General features: G+C 37.5%; 1 protein-coding gene across 3 annotated transcripts; it reads right to left on the reverse strand.

Moving 5' to 3' along the window:
• Positions 1-1,208: 1,208 nt before the first annotated feature.
• On the reverse strand, positions 1,209-17,072 carry LOC101887871 (dipeptidase 1-like). Of its 3 annotated transcripts, none has more exons than XM_059132320.1 (11): positions 16,770-17,072; positions 12,121-12,323; positions 6,555-6,711; positions 6,356-6,488; positions 5,914-6,064; positions 5,782-5,851; positions 5,476-5,652; positions 5,283-5,367; positions 4,936-5,011; positions 4,684-4,822; positions 1,209-2,480 (listed from the first exon to the last, which is right to left on the reverse strand). In XM_059132320.1, exons 2-11 carry the CDS (start codon positions 12,285-12,287, stop codon positions 2,373-2,375), a joined length of 1,263 nt encoding a protein of 420 aa, XP_058988303.1. In that variant the 5' UTR covers positions 12,288-12,323; positions 16,770-17,072; the 3' UTR covers positions 1,209-2,372. The 3 variants fall into 3 exon arrangements, with proteins under 3 accessions (XP_058988303.1, XP_058988304.1, XP_058988302.1); XM_059132321.1 differs by lacking the exon at positions 16,770-17,072 and adding an exon at positions 14,395-14,502; XM_059132319.1 differs by lacking the exon at positions 16,770-17,072 and adding an exon at positions 12,810-13,056.
• Positions 17,073-21,924: the final 4,852 nt, after the last annotated feature.

The following is a 21,924-nucleotide window of genomic DNA, read 5'->3' on the forward strand; positions in this document are numbered from 1 at the left end:
AAGAATTTTCGCAGGATATGAATCCTTTTCTTACTAATTTTTCAATTCGCTCTAACAGTTTGTATGGTCCTAGAAAAAATGTATCTCACAAATATATTTTTTAATCACATTTTTATTAGTGTATTTTTTAACTTTATTTTTATATAATCTTTTTCTGTGTGAATTGTCAAAATCAGGCCAGCCATTCTTAGGTTATAAGCGTAGTAACTAACATAACTTTCTTTTATATGTAAATAATATAGATGTTGGCTTTTAAATTGAAAGTAGTACTGAAACTGCATCTCAAAATCTGCAAACCGAATGGTGTGAAGGCATTGAAAGTGAAATCACATACGTTTGAGGGTATAAAAAGTGTGATTCTACGCAACACATCCACTTGCTTAGAAAAGAAGCAGCGCCTCAAATAACATCATCATCATCCATTACTCCAAGGGCAAACTGAAGTATTAAATACATTTTAGGGTAATTTTGCACGTATTTTCGACAACTCTTTTCCCATACGATTTGAATCGACTTGTTGTTATATAATTAAAAAAGATTATTTCAATCGCTTCATACAACATAGAAATCTGTCATGTCATTATGCAGGTGATGGCAAATATGCTAGATTGGAATTCGTAATAATGCTCGAATTTCGTGTCTCTTTTCCATTAATAATTTTGAAAATGACACTCGTGTAGGTTAAGGTCTGAAAAAACTTACAACCCCTGCATTCGTAGACCTTCGAGCAAAAAAAAATGACAAAACAAACCAAAAATCAATTCAAATTCAACTCTGGAATTCTTGAAATAGAACGGCTGATTTTATTAATTTATCTTTTGACTCCCGTTGGCAGTTTGATAAGTGCTTACTTCGTTTGGAATGCTGTTTTGTAAGCAGCAACGACGCTTAATAAACCTCTTATTTGGTAATGACGCTTTGCGCTGATTATAAACATTTGCAACTTTCTTAACTGTAATTTTGGGCTCTTAAATTACCACTCGCTACTGATTAACGGTATGATGGCGCTGAAGCCAAAGCAGTGGTGGTTCACATTCATAAATTAAGCGTTTGTTTGGGAAAATAGTCTATTCGTCGCACCTACCAATGACCGGGGTCGTCCCTCGTCATTGGCGAAGATATTCATACGATCTAACAAGTTGTTGGATAAAGACTTGAGTACTTACGCGATCACTTGTTGAAAATAAACTCCAGCTCTCAGGGTCTCATTGGATTTAAAATGTGGTTGTTTTTGTTTATTTTTATAAATATCTTAATAAGAATGGTCTTAATAGCTACCTATCTTGCAGTGGTGTATATCAATATTTTCATAGATAGATACGCATATCCGTATGTGGTAACAGTATATATTATTTGCAACTAGTAGTATATTCATATGGGTGTGTATGTATGCAATATGAGTATGTATGAAGTATAGTATGTAACAGAGGACACCCTAAATGGGCCCAAAGCATCGTTCAGTTTTAGTTCAATAATAGATTACTTAACGTTTGTTTCGCGCCTTAATAATACGGGGTTTCGTTTAGTTATCTTCGAGTTTGATTAATTGTAACTTTATCATCACATCATTGTTTTAATTTTTGTTTTGTTTGTTTGTTTGTTGTTGTTGTTTATTTTCTGCTTATTCTTATTAATATTTACAAACCGGACATGTGGTTTTGTGGTTCCGTTCTGTTTTCTTTTGGCGGGAGTTAGTTCATGGGCATGATGGGAGCCTTGTCATGCGCATAGACGTGCGTGTGCATGAAGGATGATATGAAGACACAATTTATGACTTTTCTTTTGATTTACTACTGAAGGTGTTGTAGGTGTTCACGTAACACTAAAACGTGTTAAAAAAAAAAAAACCTCATAGGAGGATAATGGGACCCAGACTATTGCGTCTAAGCATTACGTCTTCCAGCGATACCGTGGTCCGTGGCTAGGCGATCAGCAAAACTGGACGTCCACTTGTGTGTTGGGCGATAAATCAACACGATCCCATAATATTTTCCTTATTCGACTTGTCGCTACGTGGATGGTGGTTCGTCCACGTCAAATATTATTGCTTGTTCAAAGCCCTCTCTATCGAAATCGTTTACATTCGTTTAATTACACCATCAGCCAATGACTAACTGGCAGAACCTATCCAAGGTAGTTTTCATCTCTAGAGTCGTGGTGGTGTGCCGGGCGTGTATATCGTGTAGAATCAAACAATCAAAAAAATGGCTTTGCCATCATCCCAAAAGGATACAAGTGGTGGTCACATGGCGAGTATACTTCGTGGCAGAGTTGAGTTTATGTAGGTAACATGACGTTATAAGCGGAGCCTCATTGGCACAGACCTTGGCCAGGAGACCAACAAAGACAGAAGAATAGGACTGAATGTGCGATCACGTTCTTGGGCCTTGGTAGCGACAGTAGGATCTGCCCATTATGTCTTCCGCTGGAATAGATTGGTCCAGGGGTGGCACTTTTAACAATTCCATTTCGTCTCTGACCTAAAAAGACACAACAGGCGACATGTAAAAGCAACCTTAGGTTGTCGTAATCCTTTGTATTCGGTTGTACATGAAATGTAATTAAGACTGTATGTATCTGTGTGAAGCGCGCGTCGGTACGACATTGTAAATTTTGTAATTGCGAGTGTTTTGCCGCGCCACTTCGCCGCCTGTTTTAAAATGTCGGAAGAAATGTATATAGAATTGACATTTTTCCTCCGCATTCATTTTTCGTCGATATTTTGCGATAACATTCCCCGAATGCAAAAAAAATGAAAATTTATGTCGAGAACGAGTAGCATAGTACTCTATAGTAATATTTGTTTTTGTGCAGCTGTTGCTATTTTTCAATGGACACCAAATTGTTCGGTTCTAGTCATATTCCGAATGACGTTTGGGACCATACGACTTGTGCCCAAAACAGGTTTTTATCTGCAGACCGATGAAGTTCGAAGATAGCCTATATCAATCAACGATATCGTATAGACCCCCCCCCCCCCCTTTGTGTGGCAAAAAGTAGTAAAAGTTAATGCCTGCAAATTGCAAAACAAACGTCTCTTGCGCCTGTCTTCAAATAAATCTGCGTAAGTACCGAATAATTTTGAGTACGAATTGGTTACTGGCCCAACTACTTCTCCCAGAACACATTTTTTGGCCGCTATTACAGCAAATCTAATCAAAAGAAAAGTAAATACAACTATGAATACATTGCGCTATGTGTGAGATCTTGGGCCACTAGCAACAGTACCTTCCAAAAGATATGCTGGAATGGGACAACACAAATGACAAATCTCTCGTTTGAGGGTGAGGCCACTAGTCGCCCAATCGCTTCGAAAACTGTCGTCTAAGAGATATTAATTCGCTGCGATGCACTGGCACGAGTGTGTGCCTGCACATTGTGTGCTTTTTGCATTTGCATTTTTAATTACGGGACTTGGAATCCGTTTCGAGAGCGCTTTCTATATTTTTATCTACTCCGCCAAAGAAGTTCCGTTCATTATGCGCGTATCAACGCAAACGTTCGGAGTGCTCATATAAATACACAAGTAAGTATGTGTGTATGATGCCGTAGTGTAGGAGTTGTACAAAAGGTAAATTTGAGGGATGAGGCAGTGGCTACAGGTAATGCATATCTGCCGCAAACTTCATTGTACATACACACAATAGAGACCACCACAACTGCTCAAACCGTGCAGTTACAGTCTTCTGTACGGAACATGCAAAAGTTTGCATGATCTGTCGGCTATTGGATTGGCTCGTTAGGAAACCAGTAAGGAAATACAAAAAAATGCATCCAAATGGAAGAATATACTTGAAATCGAACGTAGATATATATGGCAGCCATATCTAAATCCGAACCCATTTCGTCACAAATTGCGGAGAGTGTTTCTCGGATGTATATGATATCTTTTACCGAATATCATTGTATGGAGGGAGTATTACGGATGCGAAGGCCTTAAATATGAAATCGGCTGAGCTTTAGCTATGAGCTATGTACCACAGTGTGGTGTCGGGCATAATAAATAATATAAGAAAACCCTAGATACATACTCGACATTTGTTGAAAGAGAAATCTCAAATTCATTATTTGAGGAATTGTAACCCTCCAGAATAAGCCGATAAATATATGATCAATAAACAAGTAAATATCGTCAACACACAAACTACTCTGCACCCCTACGAAATTGACACCCAACCAATTGAATGTGTGACGCCTTGAAGTAAACTGCAAGCATGTAATATATTAAAATGGGACATTTCATTGTTGCTTTGACTCAATAGATGGCGTTGCTAGGGTCTTCGCTGACTTTTATAGGGTTTCCACTCTGGAATAGTTTTTTGAGACCATATCTATTACATCTGCTGCTTTTCTCCGCGGTTTCCGCCATTTTTCGCGATTTCAGAATAATGTATTTATGTAATGTTTTAATGCGTTTGTGTAATGCCTGATCGAGACGTTAAACGGCAATATGCATTTTGTCCAATCTTTATAGTTTTATCTCTTTGGTTGCACGTAGTAACATGTATTGTTGCAGCACAGTCATTTCAAGTTCGGTGCCCAACGCGCAACGCGTTTTTCTTGCAAAGGAATTTAGTGAGGTATGCATCAATGAATGCCTGGCCAATACGATTCCGTGTAGGTATTGGACATCATTGTGTGTGCTGCATAGATTTCTCTGATGCCTCTGGAATGAATACTTACCGCTTCGACTTCCTTAAAGACCCGTATTAAGTTTTTCCCAGCTAATTTGGCTATATCCTCTTCAGACCACTTTTCCGACTCCAACAATGCTGCTAACAGATGTGGATACTTGGAGACGTCTTCTAACCCCTTTGGAACTCTGTAATAACCGAACACATCCCCAAGGGAAAAACATTAAGACTCGTTTTCACACACACACACGTCACCAAACAGTGGTTTCTAAGCAAGAATTACACTCGGACAGATACTTACAGATTTACGCCGTCATAGCCGGCTCCAATGCCCACATGATCAATGCCCGCCACTTCGCGTATGTGATTTATGTGAGCTGATGTAAAACGAAAAGCAAGCGAACAAATCCTTTATTATTTATTGCAGAGAAGGGAGCAGCACACCAAAGGCCAGCATCCTGTCGACATGGAGCCAGCCAGTCACTTCATCTTTTGTCACAGTGTCGTCGAAGGAATGTAACTGGCCTCCAACGTCGGCATGCGATGCTCGGCAATTACATTTATTTCGTTTTCGTTCGGCGTGCCTGCCCCTTCATAAATTCAATTACATCTGCCAACACAGAATGTGCGCTGAAATGATTTACATACCGACAACATCGTGCAGCGTGGCTTGTCCGGAACAACTCACAAAGTGCGGATAGAAGGCCACCATCACTAGGCCGCCGTTTATAGCCTTGGTATTATTCAAATGCCGAGTTTGTGCAAGAGTATTGGGGAAATGAAATTAACATTAGGTTATATATCTCCCAATTTTGGCGGCGGCGGAGTAGGGACAACTTACGATTCTCTGCAGCACGTGGTCGGGAACGTTGCGCGAACTGTTGCAGATGGCATGTGCGGAGGAGTGCGAGAAAATAACGGGGGCCTTTGAAGAACCTAAGGCGTCCAGCATCGTTGGCACCGACACGTGGGACAAGTCAACAATCATACCCAGTCGATTCATCTCTTGGACGACCAGCTGCTCCTCAAAAGGAACAAATAAAAACAAAAAAAAAAAAAAACAAAACAATAACAATCAGGTCAATCGACGGTCTCCTGCAGACATCGGTAGACGCGAATCAGTCAAAGAAGTCAGATGTATTCTTACCTTCCCAAACTTCGAGAGACCCCCAATGTGGGGATACTTCCCAGGCTCGTCAACTTTGCAACAATCCGCCCTGCAATTAAACACTTAAAAATGTATCTGCCATGGCCAAAACGAAAGCGGATGATGACGTACCAGGGTGTGTTGCAGGTGTGCGTCAACGTCAAATACCGAGCCCCGAGCTGATAAAACATTCGCAGTACGCTTAAACTTGTTCCAATAGCATGGCCACCTTCCACGCCAATCAGGCTGGCGATCTTGCCGCTTTTGTGCGTTTTCTCGATACCTATGATGCCAGAACGAGATGTAGTGGCTGTTATTGGAGATATTCACAACTTATACAAATAATTCTAAACTGAAGAACTTGGATTCTGGCATTTAGGTTGGTCACTGGTCCAATCTTCCTATTCGAGAGTATGTTTTAGAATGCAAGTTCGACAGAAGCTAACTTACGCTTTGTTTGATGATCAATTCAACTTGAGGGTAAAATGAACGCGTTGTGAGCTTTTGTTATGTCACGACCACTGCGATAGAACAACAACCGCAGTGAGATATTCAGGAGCGACAAGACACTTACCTGACGCTGTCGTTACCAACGACATTTGGTGTGGATATAGGTTGACCAGGCGCCTGATTAGGTCTATTTGTTCCAAAGTCAACTGTACAGCATCCAGATGTTGGGATGAGCAGGGGGCGTATGCTGACCAAAACTGTTGTTCGTTCAAAAGATCTAACAGTAAAACCACAACAATAATTATGCCGTCAATTATATTCACCTGAGCAGACACCATGCCCTCCTTCAGTCGCCTCAGATCGGTATGGCTCCAAGCACTGTTCGACCATGGCTGCACCTGCCTGAGGTCGCCGGCAAAATGAAAATCCTTGAGTTGGTTCTTCAAGAACTTGCGTATGTTCCATGGCAAATCGTTGTGTCTGTTCCGAAGATATTTGAATAACATTAGCCGATGTTCTCAGCCAAAAACAAAAAAGCGTCTCTACGCCAATGCCACTTTGAAAAAGTTGTCTATCACTAGCCGTATACAATACCAAGGTCGACCTCCTGCTTCCTACTACGATATAGATGTTCGAAATTCTTTTCAACAGATCTTTTAAAATACCCTTCACTCTATTTTAAATAAAAAAAATAAAACAAAACAAGTAAAAAGGCGTTAAATTCTGCTAGGTCAAACTTTTATTAACCACCACCACAAGGTATAGAAACACTTACAAATAAAAGCATCAGAATTCAATCTTTCAACTAGTTCTGTTTTGAACTGCAAATACCAGTGCAATCGGTTGTACCATTCCATGGAAAAATTTGTAAGTGTGGATGGCTACCTGCGCGGATTGCAGTAAGCATTCTGGTTACAACTGAATAGAATAGCTTCTAAACAATGTTCGTGTAATGGAAAATAATGCCAAACAAATAAAAAACAAGTTAAATTGCATCAGTCGGTTTTTCCTGCCCATCTCCGAACTCGATCTAAGCTCGAAAATAATATTACTATGTGCCAAATTTGGACCAATCGGATACTTCCTTCGAGACAGACAAACAGATGACCGGACGGACCTAGCATCTAAAACAGTCATTTCGATGTGGCAAGTTTTGGTCGCACAAACGAAATCAATATAACAGTTGGATATGTCACCTCATTGATTAAACGTTTGGAGTATTTCTAAGATGTTTTAGTAGCCAAGTGGAATAACGTTTACATCAAATCAGTGACGAACAATATCCTAATGACTTGAACTGTTATAAGATGCAGGCTATCAGGGCGTTGTTCGACATTCCCGAAATTGTTTGGCTCTCTGATCAATTTTGGTGGCTGCAGCCATCACATTTTAAATTAAGCAACCGAATCTGACTGCAGAGCCATGGATTTTCAAATAACCCTGACTCCTCGCAGTCAACCCCGAGAGAGTGAAGAACACAATTTGCACAGCTTGGTTACTGGATAAAGGAATTATGTAGCATCATTGGCAAGTTGAATATCAGTCGGAATGTGACCAGTATTAAAATTGTTTGAAAACTTCCGGCTATTGTAAATGGTATTATAGCATGTAATAACTATTTCTATTCAACAAAAATCATAATTTTGATTCAAGTCAAGATGGCGTGTAGGATATGTCGAAGGGTGCATTTTAAGTGAAATAAAAGACAATGAAATACACCTAAGTCTGTTTTTACACGGTTTTGATATAACACGGTTTGAAAATTGAATATTTTTAATTTATTTACACGATTTTATTCCTTTTAGCACGATTTGAAATTTTATGTACTTAATTTTTTTTTGTCAAATTTAATTTTTGCGAAGTATGTTCATATACAAAAAAAGTATTTATGAAAGAAAAAAAGTCTGAAACCATCGATAGTATCGATAGTTTGCGAACACTAGCTAAAGATTTAAGTGAATTTCCCTTTAGCGCGTACAAACAATTTTTTACTGGTCAAAGCAAATGTGAATAGCACTATGTGCATACAATAAAATTTACTGGTCAGAGCAATTGAAAACGTGTTAATATTTTGTGAACTGTTAATGCAATAAGACGTGTTTGGTAAAGAAAAAAATAAAAATTCTTGTTTTTCACTAATTTTTAATAGGTTTTAGAGATTAGGAACAAATTCACCCATTTTTGTATAAGATCAATGTCTTTTTTACACGGTGTTTTTTTACACGGCTTCTTCTGGAACCAATCTACCGTGTAAAAACAGACTTAGGTGTATTCAACTGAGTTGTTTGAATTGTGTTTTTGTTTTTTAAATATAAAACTGGTGCCTGAAGCCGAGACATATAAAATAGGGAAAATCGTAAATACTACTTTATAAAGGGTTTATTTACTTTTTATGAGGCTTTTTTTATTAACAATCACACTGTGGTCTGGCAGTTGAAAGTGACGTCTCTACTCAGTATTGGTTGGCAAATTCTCAATCATTTCCAAATCGTGGTACTCGATTTTCAAAAACAGGTTCAATTAAACTGTTTACATAGCACTTTGTCCGTCTGAGATCACCACAAAGAACGTAAATACCGAAATTGGGGCACCTACTTCACTCTTTGGATGCTAGGGCGCCGAAAAGAATGAGAAGAGTGAGTACAGAGAAAATATTGCTGTCGTGAGGCCAGGCTTTGTCCATCGACTTTATCGAAAATTTCGCGTAAAAATGAGTTTGAATAGGATTTTTTCGTTCGGTAGTTTGCAATGTCCAAATATGTACACAGTTCTTGTGTATGTATGTTTTGAGTAATGAATAAAATATTAAAAACAATCAATTCTTTTAAAAAATCAATGCATGTTTAGCATTTGGGGAGAATAAATGTTTCGTTTTTGGATGAAAAAGAATTGCAATTGTATTACGAACTCGATGTTGTGAAAATCTAAGCGTTCCATTCGCTTTCGTAAATTAAAAAAAAGCATTGTTGTTGGCAAATTTTGAAGTTACATGACTCTAGCTTTAGGGTTGTGTTTTTTAAATTTAACATTCTGCCCTACCTCGCAATCGATGTGCCATGCTGTTTGCTGTGGTCTATGGGCTGGTGGAGCCATCGGTCCGTATTTCAATAAAAATGAAGAAGGACAACGCGTTACCGTGATGGAAATGGAATGGTTGTCGAAAATTGGACCTCCAGAATGATCTCTGTGCAAAATACTTGTGGTGGCCATATTCCCGAATTTACATTTAAATGTCAAACGACGAGGAATAATCTACTTTTTTCATTTCTTAATTTGGTATGTGTTTTATTGAAAATTAAAATCTGCAACCTCTGTGTTTTACTGAAAATACATGTTTTATAAACGTGGACTAATATATGAAAATGTCACATGAAATTTTCAATTCTAATTTTCAAAGCAAGCATTAAATTCGTAATAAAGTACAATATTTGCTAAATGTTGGAATATTTTATTTATATTTTTGTATGGAAAATTGTAACCGAGCTGCAAATAATATTAAAGGGAAAAGTGGAAGTTCAAATCAGTTCCGCTCCCGCCGCTCCGGATTAGAAAGCAGTTATGCTACGTAAGTTTTCTCCAACATATTTTTTTTTTTGAAATATTCGTACGTTGGCGCGACTTTCGAGAGGATTAAGAAAATCTGATGTACCAAAATACGTTCCGTCAATGAAATTTGTTATTGATTTTGAACAACGTAGGGGTTCATTGAATAAATGAAGAAAGTTCATTGAGTTCCATCAATGTAAAATTAACGAAATTGTTCATTGATATAATGAAAATTCTTCACTGATTCAGTGAATACACTCATAAGGCAATGACATTTCTTCATTAAACAATGAAAAACATTCATTAATGCAGTAAAAAACATTCATTAACAAAATGAAAACCTTTCGTGAATGTAAAGAAACTTCTTAAATATGTCGTATGCAGGTCCACGTCTTCGTAGCCCCAATATAACGGTTTTCGTTTAAGCGGTATTTTTCGACGGATTTTTTACAATTTTTTCAAAATCCTTCAAAATGGTAGAGGGTATTAAAAGCTCGGTTCGACCGAACTTTGCTGTTTCTTACTTCTTAATACCTACACCACACATTTGTATGAACAAAATGCAGGTCGCCTTTCCATGTATCAATGGTTTGGCCTAAAAACGACCCATAACGTAATGTTTCATCCATTTCATGAAACTGCTTCATTAAATGGAGCACAAATTTAAATATAACATTATCACAATTTTCCCTTTAATTGTAAATACTTTGGTTGCGTATTTGTATCATTATGTATCATTTCTATATTCACATTTTTTACTGAATTTTGTAAAAAATTATTAGTTTTGTAACATTAATGAAATCCGTTTCTATATTCAATGAAACCAAGAATCATTGAATTTAAAAGAAACGTAAGTTTTCATAGCATGAACAAAACATTTATTATATTAATGTAGCTTTTCATTGCATCAATCAAATCAAATCAATTAAATCAACGAAACCGGTTCATTGAAACAACGAAGCATTTTTCTTTCAGTGCAATGACACCGGTTTATATGATAATATTTTCGTATCGATATTGATGGCAATATAAACCTTTATTTTTAAAATCAATTGTCAACTTATCAGGTTATGCTAATGCATGTTTTTGTTTAACAAATTGAAGAAGAAAAGAAGAACTTATACGATCAATATTCCACATTTAGAATTTATAATTTCCTACATTTTGTCCCGGTTTGCATATATTTTTTACCCTACAACACTATGTTTTGGGATAGGTTGGTCCATAAAGATTGGGCCTCGAAATATTGGTCCTACGGACCCACGATGTTATATATATAAATCTTCCTATGTCGCCGAGCGTTCCATCCATATTAATTTCTTATCACGCCACAGGTCGCAATCATGGTCTAACAACTTGAGTTTGAGATAGAATAGAAGCCTATTCTTGGGGGAGATAATTGTTAAATATTAAGTTGATGAAGAACTTGAAAAGAACTTAAACAGTTTTTTTGAGATTTTGCAGTCGCTCTATTGGTTAGAATCATAGACCGATTTGCATGGGTTTAGAGTTTAGTTACGGCAGAATCCTACCGTTTTGGATGGTCTTCGGATAATGTAATGGAATATTTTGAAAAATTTAAACACTATCATTCAACCGTGAATATTTTTAATACTAAAAGTCAACGACAAAATCACTGGCACATCCGACGTTTACATCGTTGCTGATTTCGTAGCAAAATCGAAGGTATAACAAAATATACGCTTTATTTTAATGGTTCAAACGATGTTTCGAATCCCCATTAGCTCGACAGAGGGCGTTAATCCGTGGAAATTGTCACGGAATTCAGCATTGCCTTGTGACTCTGGTCACGTTTGCACGGAGGAATGAAATAATGACAACAATGGCCTTAAACAGGAACTTATTACATTATTTTTAGCCTCTTAAGAACCAAACCTGATAGTTAGAATGATCCTATTATAGATCTCAATATCTTGACGCATTCGTTTATTCCAGTCCTAAATGTTTTAGATGTCTAGAAAACGTTACTGTAAATTATAGTGTTGTAGGGTATTACGCAGTTGGCCCCGCTCGACTGTAGCCTTGTTTAAGTTTTATACTGACATTTATTTTGATTGACTTGAAGTTACCTACCTATTTGTCGCTAAATGAAAAGTAGTTTTAGAAATATCATAGCATCAACGGATAGGCCTCAGTCCACCAGAAAAATTCTTCAAAATATATTTTACTGCAAATGCGCGCTGTAACCCTCGCAGTATACAACGGCAAGTCAGCATGAGTGCCATTTTATAAAATTCAACTTTTTACCTATCCAATTCATTTGTTGTCTTCTTCATAAGTCCGAGTTAGGTATATGTATATGTAATATTATGGAGAACCTACCCGTCAATCAGAGGAACCTCCTTCAGAACGTTTTTAACTCGTTGTAGCCGGTAATCCAAATCGCTGCTCGAACAAGTCACAATCGGCAACACCAACGGAAAGTAAACGAATGTCAAGCAGTTTAAGCCACAGAGCACGAAGCCTTTAGGGAGCTTGCGCGATTTCATTGCCTTTTTAGAGTGGCACAATAACAACGTGGATTTCTGAAAACAGATGCAAAATAAATTCGATTGAAAAGGTAGTTTTAAGATTTAATTTAATTGGAAGCCAATATGACACGTTTTGTCCAGTAATTAGTTTCCAGTAAACGTTGTAATTGGGGAAGTTCACTTGTGTAGAAATAAGTTCGCTCGTTTATCGAAAATGTTAATAGTTTGTACGGATTGGCTGAGACAAAAAATCCAGCAAAGGAAACGAGATATCACCTCTCACGGTTGTGTTATTGAGAAAAATCCCCTTAAAAGTGTTCTTTATATATGTCCGTCCGACTCCGTTTTTATATATTAAGCCTTCACGAAGTATATATTCACTTCACTTACGAAAGGTCGCATCCGTCAATGTTTGTGGAAATCGATTCAATTGAAGATATAGCTCCATATATTAGTTCCATCCGATTTCAAACTTTAGCCGCTCTAATTTCCGTCACATAAATTCCCATTACCTGTGTGTGGTTTTATGTGAGCACCTACCTTGCAGTCCATCTCACTGTGGTCTTAGCACCGGGAGAATACAATGCTTCTACCAACGCCCCCACAAAAGTAAGTACCAATTTGCGCGCACGTATTTCGACTCAGTTGCCTCCTTTCTATGGGTCAGTCACCCGGTTGATAATGCAACTTCACATTCGAGCAACACACTCTCCCCGCGATTTGGGATTAAACCACAGCCACCGTGATGCTCCTACAAGGGGGCCAACACCAACTGCTAGGCTAGATCTGCGGATCTAGGTTCACCTGGCACCCGCGGTACCAGAATTTAGCCTCCGGTCAGGCTTCGTTGCAACGCTACTACCTGTGGAACTCCAAACAGTCCGGAAACTTCCCATAATTCCAAGACGATTTAGCGATGTCCGTCTGGCTGTTGTAATCAGGTTTTTTTGGAACGAATTGAGAAATGAGAATACTCATGTGTATTTTGCCAGTAGCAGGTTAAATTCGTAAATGGGCCATGGGCCATGGGCCATTATTCGCCGGAGTTGTTTTAAATTTCGTATATGAAGATTTTGATGGGTACTACAGCCTACTACAAAAATTACTTATGCTGACCCACGTCTTCGTAAAGCCCCATATAAAGGTCTTCATTTAAACGGAATTTTTTGAAACTTTTCAAGTTCCTCCAAATGGTGGAGGTATTAAAATTGTCTTGCCATATACTTTTAGTTTATTTTGAACTTTTTGGTAGTTTGGTTTGAAAACAAAAGCCCTTCGATAATCTTCCAGCAGTATATTTGGTGGTAGCATCAACGCCGAATTAACGGTTCGACAATTTATATTCCAGCAGCTATAGTCATATGTAGAGTCGTGGTCAAGACAAATCCATTCAAACCACAATTTTAGTACCCATACGTACATGCTGCTGATATGGATTACAGGATGTTCAGGTGGCCAATACGGTTAGTACCGTATGTATTTCTTGTTGTGTTGTGTCGAATGAAGTCTGGCCATACCAAGACTAATCTGTTCGCGTGTGATTTTTATACCCTCCACCATAGTATGGAGGTACATTGGGTTTGTCATTCCGTTTGTAACATCTCGAAAAATACATTTTAGACCCCACAAAGTATATATATTCTGGTTCGGCATAAAATTCTAAACTCAAATGTATGTTATATCTGCAGGACTTTGGTATTGAAAATGGGCCATGTAGGTCCACGTTTTGGTATATCCCCCATATAACTGTACCTCCCGATATTCGATAGTCTGATGATTTTAGCGAATTTTCAAAATGGTATTTGAAGTTCATTATGGATAGTACAGCCTAAGACAGAAAATTGTCTGTGCAGGTCCACTTCTTCGTAGAGCCCCCACATAACGGTACCTCCCGATATTCGGTATTTTAATGATTGTAGGGACATTTTTCACCAGAATTTGATATTTGAAGTTCGTAATGGATACTAAAGCCTACGACAGAAAATTGTCTGTGTAGGACCACGTCTTCCTATAGCCCCCATATAACGGTACCTCCCGATATTCGGTGTTTTGATTTTATCGACATTATAACCGATTTTTTTTTTTGTTTCGAATATTGTAATGGCTTATGACAAATGTTACTTACGCAGGTTCATGTCGTCGTATAAACCCTAATATAATAGCTCATTCGGTATTTTTAAGATTTTAACTGAAGTTTTGACGGATTTTATTGTTTTTGAAAATGGCCAAATTCGTTCTAAATGGTGGAGGGTATTCTAACTTACAGCTTTTTTACTTGGCTATACTTTGGAGTATTCGACACGAAAATATTTTCTTGGATTGTGTTGCCGAGGTGAAACGAATACAATGGCTCAGGGGGATGTGCCAAAACAGGCAATTTCACCTTGCCACCTGCACAGCACAAGCCGGGGGTTTTGTAATCACGCTACAGATCGAATTTATCACCCGATCCTCATGAAATTTAGAATGGATTTGGAGTTGAGGTCATAATAGAAGCCTATTTTTTGGAGATAATCGTGAATCGTGGGTTAACACAGGACAGAAACTACACATTTTTATTATCATCGTATAATATTTGGGGGTGAAATGGTCCGATACTTTTGTGTGAGAAATACGAAAAATTCCATTGATCGTCAAGTATATATGAAAAGTGCACTTCTGACCTTCTCAATGATGCTGATTTCGTAGGCTATATAGTCAGAAACCAGAGGTGTAGCAAATATACACAGAAATTTAAATGTTGGGATACTGTTTAGCATTCCCGTTAGAACGACATAGGTCGTTAATGTATCGTGGGTCCGGCCAGAGGCCAGGGAATGCGACTATTCAAATAAGGATATAGCTATAAACCACACTTAAGTCCTCAAAGGCACTCCTGATATGTTGTCGATATCGGCGTTTATTTATAACAAAATAAAGACGAATTACGTACCACGCGATCATGTTGCAACCAGAATGAAATCTGTCATGTTTGGTGTAGCTTTAAGCTTCACCTCTACATGTAATGATTTGGTAAAAAGGATCCATGCAGCTTTATCCAACAGGTATATCTTATAGCCGATTCAATTTTAATCAAGGTCTGCTTGATATGTGTGTATGTATGATGAGTGGTGTAGGGTTCTACGTGGCCGCTGACCGACTTTGGCCTTTCGTTCATGTGGTGCAGGGCATCGTTTGTCGAATTGGAATGATGTGCAAATTTCGATTCCAAATCACACTTTTTATGACCTCCTCCATAGTGCGAGAACTAATAAAGTTTGTCACATCGTTTGCAACTGTTCGAAATAGTAATTTAAATGTAAGAGTTTTATAAAAATATCCTTAAATTTATAAAACTACTCGTTTAGTATTGCGAAAATACAAAGTCATAGCTCTTTGAAATGAATTTGTTATCACGCCTGGCGAAATTCATGCAGCCGACATTGCTAATAAATGTAAGATTTTCCTCGTTCATCCCACTATATTGATCCACATGTTGGTACAGCCCATGCAGGGTTTAACAGCAATTGAGGTTTTGACCCTATGACAGCGACTTGGTTCAAATTGCACTGTGCTCCAAACTTGTTTAAGCTTTACGCGGCTATTTGGGTACTCCTTTATCCACTTTCCACAGTTTCAATTCATCTCCCTTACTCTCTGAGCTGAAAAACAGCTAGAATCCTTCCATTTAAATGTCGTTGAATGGAGGACCATGACATAGGATGGGATGAATAAATGAAATATGAAACCTCAGAACACGTCGTATCGGCGTATAATTAAAGCGAAACTATTAACTTTGTTAACTTCGGTTAAGTCAAAGAACTCTTATATGTAGCAACGGTTGATGCACGCAGTCGTTACATTTTCATATTTAGTGAAAGCGATGTGTTGTTGATGAATGAAACAGCTCAAATACAAACCATTGTTATCCAATAGAAATTTTCCGAGCCCATGGTGCCAAATTTTTAACGGAAATATTGACAAATGTTTTTGAAATCATCAACATCGGGCCTGTGCCAAAACATAGAACGACCCTGGAACTTATTTGGTTGCATTGTTCGATCGGTCAGTGTTGTAGAAATATTTTCGTCACAACTTCCCTCACTGGTTAAGCCACAGTGCATTGTGGAAAGCCACTGAGGGATGCATTACTTGGTATCTATGAAAAGTGTCCACAGAACTTAGATAACAGAATTAAAACCATTGAAAGAGTCAACACGCCGCACAAACTAGGAATATTGTATCGGAACCATGTCACCCGCTGTCTTCGTTTTTGAATATTTACCGAGCGTAGAAATGTCCCGAGAAATGGACTACGGTTTAGCGAATACTGAGCTCATTCAGGACTCTTCCGCGCTCACAATATAGCTTTGTCTGAGACGTAACTGAGTTGAATTTTATCCTTAAAACAAAATGTTTCTAATGGTATGCAAACATATATAGGTCAGGATATCCTGTCGAGTTTGAGTCCTTAGTATAGGACATACGACGTGCAACCATCTATCGCATCAGTGAACTTACCAATGGGGTGATGGACAATCACCATCTTTAACGTGATATTTATGGCGCAATTTGAACAGTATATCCACTACTACTTCCAATGAATATGACCGACGGTCCACCTAACACTAATATACGATTCGCGTGTTGCTTTCTTGTTATCACAGGTACATACATTTGGTAATTAGTGGCTTGAAGGTCTTTGGTTAATGAACGACATACAACCTACTTGTCGCCAAGTGCAACACGTGCTACCTTTGGGCACAGTAGAACTTTCCGTATTTCCCGACCGAGGAGCGACAGAGCATCGACGGCTCGTTCTTCTTATAGTAAGTGTTATTTATCTATGGCCAATGCGACCTACACACACATGGACTCGGTCCTGATATACGATACACGATCCAAACATTCGTTCCATTTGATATGATGTAAAGTGGTTTGTTGACTGACTGGATATTGGGAGAGACAACAACGTCTGACGAGTTTCCGGCGCAATGTCCGCGACAACGTATCCAACTTTACCGTACAGCGTTTCAAGTGGAACTGAACTCAAATGTGGTCTCCTCGAACCAACGCATAGTCACTCAATATGTTTTGTTTCATCAGAGCAACAACAAGCCACTGGCAACTAGTTGGGGAATAGGCGACGATGCTCTTCTCAGACTTTCACCAACAATTTACAGAGCGGAATCACTTCTAAAATCTGTCTAATTTTTCGGGTCTAGGAAAATATTTCCATTTAAACCGTACAGGGTTTCAATAAAATATTCCATACTTTAAATCGCATTTGCAATTACATGAACATCGAATTGGTTGAGGACATGCGCATTACGTGCTAAACTCTCTCCGCTGAAAACTTAATTGTTCTCCTAAAGTGACGAATAACGGGAAGTTCTCGGAAGCTTTTATGGAACAGCTGTTGAATTTGAAAATAACGCTGGGAAATAAATTCCCACACAGCGTCACAAAAACATTGACTTTATTGAGACACTTCAATCATCACGGTGTTCATACAAGTGCTTCTCTGAAACGACCTGCCCGATGTTGATACAATTTGGTACTTGGAATCAGTGTACCTGCGAATACGTCGTCAATCACTAGGTGGTGAGGCTGTATGATACAGCCTGTATCACCTCCCAACACCCCTTTGAAAGGAAACGCTTCATCTCAGAAATTGTCAGACGTGTTAAATGGTAATTTAATACAACGTTTATGGATGTTAACTGTCAATTCCATTATACAGCTAGGCATTCGTTATTGTAAAAACATTTTACAAAATTATTTTAACGTCAAAACTGTACATTTTTGCAATTTGGGTTATAAAATTTAAAAAGCTGAACGTTCAAAATTCCTTAAAGGTTTAATGTACAAATCTTGCAACGGTTCAAGAAATCCAAAGTAAATCGTGAAGAACGCCACACCCCTTTCAAATCGAAATCAAAACATACACATACAATAGGCATTCTGCATTATACGACAGTATTACAAAATGGGAGTATGCTTTTCCAAAAAGTTCCCGCACCATCGGCTTAGAGTAAAGCTAAAGTTTATATTATGAGGGGAAAATTCCTACACTGCAGTGACGTGGAAGAATACGTTATGTGGGGGCTGAACGAAGACGGGGACCTGTACACGCAATTTTCTCACAAAGGCAGTAGCACAAGTTGTTTTGTTTATTTCACTTAAAAAAGTGTACATTTTGTCCATACAGACGTTGTAATACGCATTTTGTTTACAACTGAATTTGGAAAGAATACACAAATTAATTTGACATGTAAAGCCAAGAAAATGAAAAAAATTGAAATCGATTGGTAGCAGTGCCCCACCTTGATTTCATTATAGCATACATAAGTTTGGCCAAGAAGACTAATCTTGACAACAATTTTGACAGCAAACTTAGTTGTGCATACTGCCCGACCTTATAATGCCATGCACAGAACCAAGGTGTATTTTATAAGGTGTAATCAACAATCGACATATTGTTTTCAACATGTTTCATTTTGGTCTGCAGTTTCAGTTGTCTATATCATTTTACACGTAGTCCTTCCCTGCAAGTAGGTTTCAAAATTAAAAATAACAAGGTGTGCTGGAAAAAGATACATTTTTGGTCCTAAGTACAAGGCGTCTGGTCTTGAACAATAGGAAGTGCTCAGGAAAATATGTGACATTATCTAAATATACTATTCCTTAAAGTGTTTTAATTGCTCACATATGTTATTATGTTGATCCTTGAAATTCCTTCTAGGCAGGCGGTCTTCGGTCACAGGTTTATACACTCCGCCACACTATGAAGGTTTATTAACATTGTCATTCTCATACTCATGTCTAACCCAACAAAGTATGCATGTTCTTGCCAGCGTCGCTTTAGCGATGTCCGTCTGTCTGTTGTAATCACGCTATCTTTGGAACGAATTGAGATAGAAGGTTAAAAGTTTGCACATATGTTTTTTTTTTTGTCAGTGGGCAGGTTAAGTTCGTAAGTGGACAAAAATGGTCCGTGTTTTCGTATATAGATCACCTTTTCTAACTTTTATTTTTTGATGTAACTTGTTCTACCTCCAGTAGCAAAGCATTGTCTAATTAGCTCCACGTTTCTTATAGCCCCCATATAACCGTACCCCGATATTAGGTATTTAGAAATGTAAACCACATATTTAACGGAATTGCTTATAATTCTGTTCATAGATTATATAAAGGGTTCTATTAGTTATAACAAAGCATTAACTCCACCTTTTCCTGTTGCCCTCATATAACGGAATTTCCTGATAATCGGTATATTGACGACTTATATCACATTTTCTAACACATATGTTAAAAATTCGCTTATATCTCCTGTGGCAGAGCATTGCCTATATAAAGCCACTTTTTCTTATAGCCCCATATAACAGTACCTCCCCAAGATTTCAGCCACATTTTGAAATGAAATTGATTATTATTCGTATTTAGAGTTTTTAACAGGTTCTACCCGCTTATAGCATTTGTACCTTGCCAAAATAAAATAACTTGCATAAATAATAATTTATCGGAATTAGAAGAGTTTTTAGCACCCGCAAAAGATATATGTCCGTTAAGAATTTGCAAATTGTCAACATTTTTTCTTTCGAATCCCTCTCGGTTTGGGTAACCAGGCAGACTAAATATTTAGTATTTCCATGTCAATAGCGTGTTTTCGTTTTTACACCGTACGTGGTTGTTGTCTATGCTATATAATGGGAACACGTTTTTAGTTCTGGCAACACATTTGCCAGGGTATTTTTATATACACACACAACCACAAATAAATGCAAAAAATTAACAAAAATTACGTATTAAAAAAACTTAATATAAACAATGATGTTGGAAAATAAGCGTTATTCACACTAACTACTGCAAGAAAAATAATGCTTCTTTCAATGTATTATCATGAGCAAATAAGTTTTTTGCAAGAAAACTGTGAAAAGTAAACATACGGAATCCCTGCAAAAACTTGCAAGCAATCAGCTGGATTATCAAAATAAAGCAATTTGCCCGCAAATAAAAGAAATTAAGAACACAAAAATTAAAAATTAATCGAAAAACAAAACTTGCGTTTTTCAAAATAAATATCTTTTGAAATTTCTTGCCCAACTATACATCACCCGAAAGGAGAAGAAGAAGAGTTGCAAGTGTTTGCAAGAAGGAATTTATCCAACAGGGATTTTCTGGATACTGCCAAAAGTCCTTTCTCTTTTTCAGAACGTTTGTGTTAGCAGCGGTGCTCAAAACCGTGTTCTAGAACATGAAGAGAAAAAACAGATAATTTAAGAGAAAATTAAAATTCTGTTTTTCTTTATATTTTACGGTTCTATTTAATTGTTTTTAAACACGAATGTTTGCCAAATAATTTAGAAAGCAAATGGATAAAAATATTTGTATAAATAATGACTTAATACTGTATTGTTCTTGATTTAAATAAGCAAAGAGAATTTGACTGAAAGAGATATTTCTTGAGCACCGCTGGTGTTAGCAAACGGCTTCCAGTAGCAATTGTAACAAATTTAGGGTAACCAGATACACCTAGGGTAATAGACACACCTTTCCTCTGCGGAAATATTTACGACTTTGGAGTATATGGCAATACTAATGCCGTGCAAATGCTGTACACAAAGAGGCCTCCCATTAGTATGTGGATTTAAAGTAATCCGGTGGTGGGAAGATTTATTTTTGTATGGTAAATCTGGTTGAATACACCCGGATTAAGCAATGAATTACGATAATGTGGGTTGATCCGAATAATATTTGTATCTAAATAATACAAGTTTAAAATTTATTTATTTTGCATGGTAAGCATGGCAGAAGAATACAGGTAGATGCATCAAAGCTTGGGATGTTTTTCAAATATGAGTAGGTTTTTAAATGTTTTCTATACGACGTCATTAGGAGGTATTATAATTCGAGTTTTTTAACAATTTTTACAAATTTAAATAATTTTTCATTTAACATTTTCAATTCCAAAATTGGTTTGACAGTTCATTGTCCCAGCAGCTGTGTTGATGCGTCTACCTATATTCTTCTACCATGATGGTAAGTCATGATAAACTCGGGAGGATTAAGAACTTAAATCGAGATAATGGTATGGTCTAAATGTGATTTTGCTTCGAACATTTGTTCGTTGAACGTATTACGGTAACATTAATATAAATGCATGTATTCAACTCATCACGTATTAGGTAGGGGGTTTAAATTAGAAACAAGATTTTTGTCAGTGTACCATGACTTAAGTTTTTAATATTACAGTTTTTTTCCTACAATGTTGACTGTAGAACAATTAGATATTTTCTGTGTGCCGCTGCTTTCTTTCGGCATGTAGTATTATCGTTGTACGGGATTTATCAGACAGAAGTTATCATTCGTCAGTGAATAGTCGTGGGATATCATTTCTAGTGATGAACATTTCGCGCCGTTATGTTTTAAATGAAGTCGGCGGCCTGTCGCTTAATGAATGTAGATCTGACAACGGCGTGAACATACATACGACCTTCAAACAACCTTTTACTTTGACGTTTGTTATCTATAGATTATTTGGAATATAAGTCGCATTTCAGTCGTCCTCCTCCAGAAGAGAAGCAGCGGCAGCAGACAGAACAAGGAGTTTGAATCGCTATATATCTATTTTTATATTTTCTTGGACTACTTTTGCGGTAAGTTCTCCAAAATA

This window comes from Musca domestica, unplaced genomic scaffold, assembly GCF_030504385.1.
Source record: "Musca domestica strain aabys unplaced genomic scaffold, Musca_domestica.polishedcontigs.V.1.1 12, whole genome shotgun sequence".
NCBI lineage: Eukaryota > Metazoa > Arthropoda > Insecta > Diptera > Muscidae > Musca > Musca domestica.

Bases quoted from the DNA above. Each gene is read 5' to 3' on its own strand.
- LOC101887871 (XM_059132319.1), bottom strand. The intron at 5,012-5,282 runs GTATGTAAATCA...GTTTTACATCAG, and splicing joins CACGCTGCACGATGTTGTCG to CTCACATAAATCACATACGC. The intron at 2,481-4,683 runs GTAAGTATTCAT...GTGTCTTTTTAG, and splicing joins TCTTTAAGGAAGTCGAAGCG to GTCAGAGACGAAATGGAATT.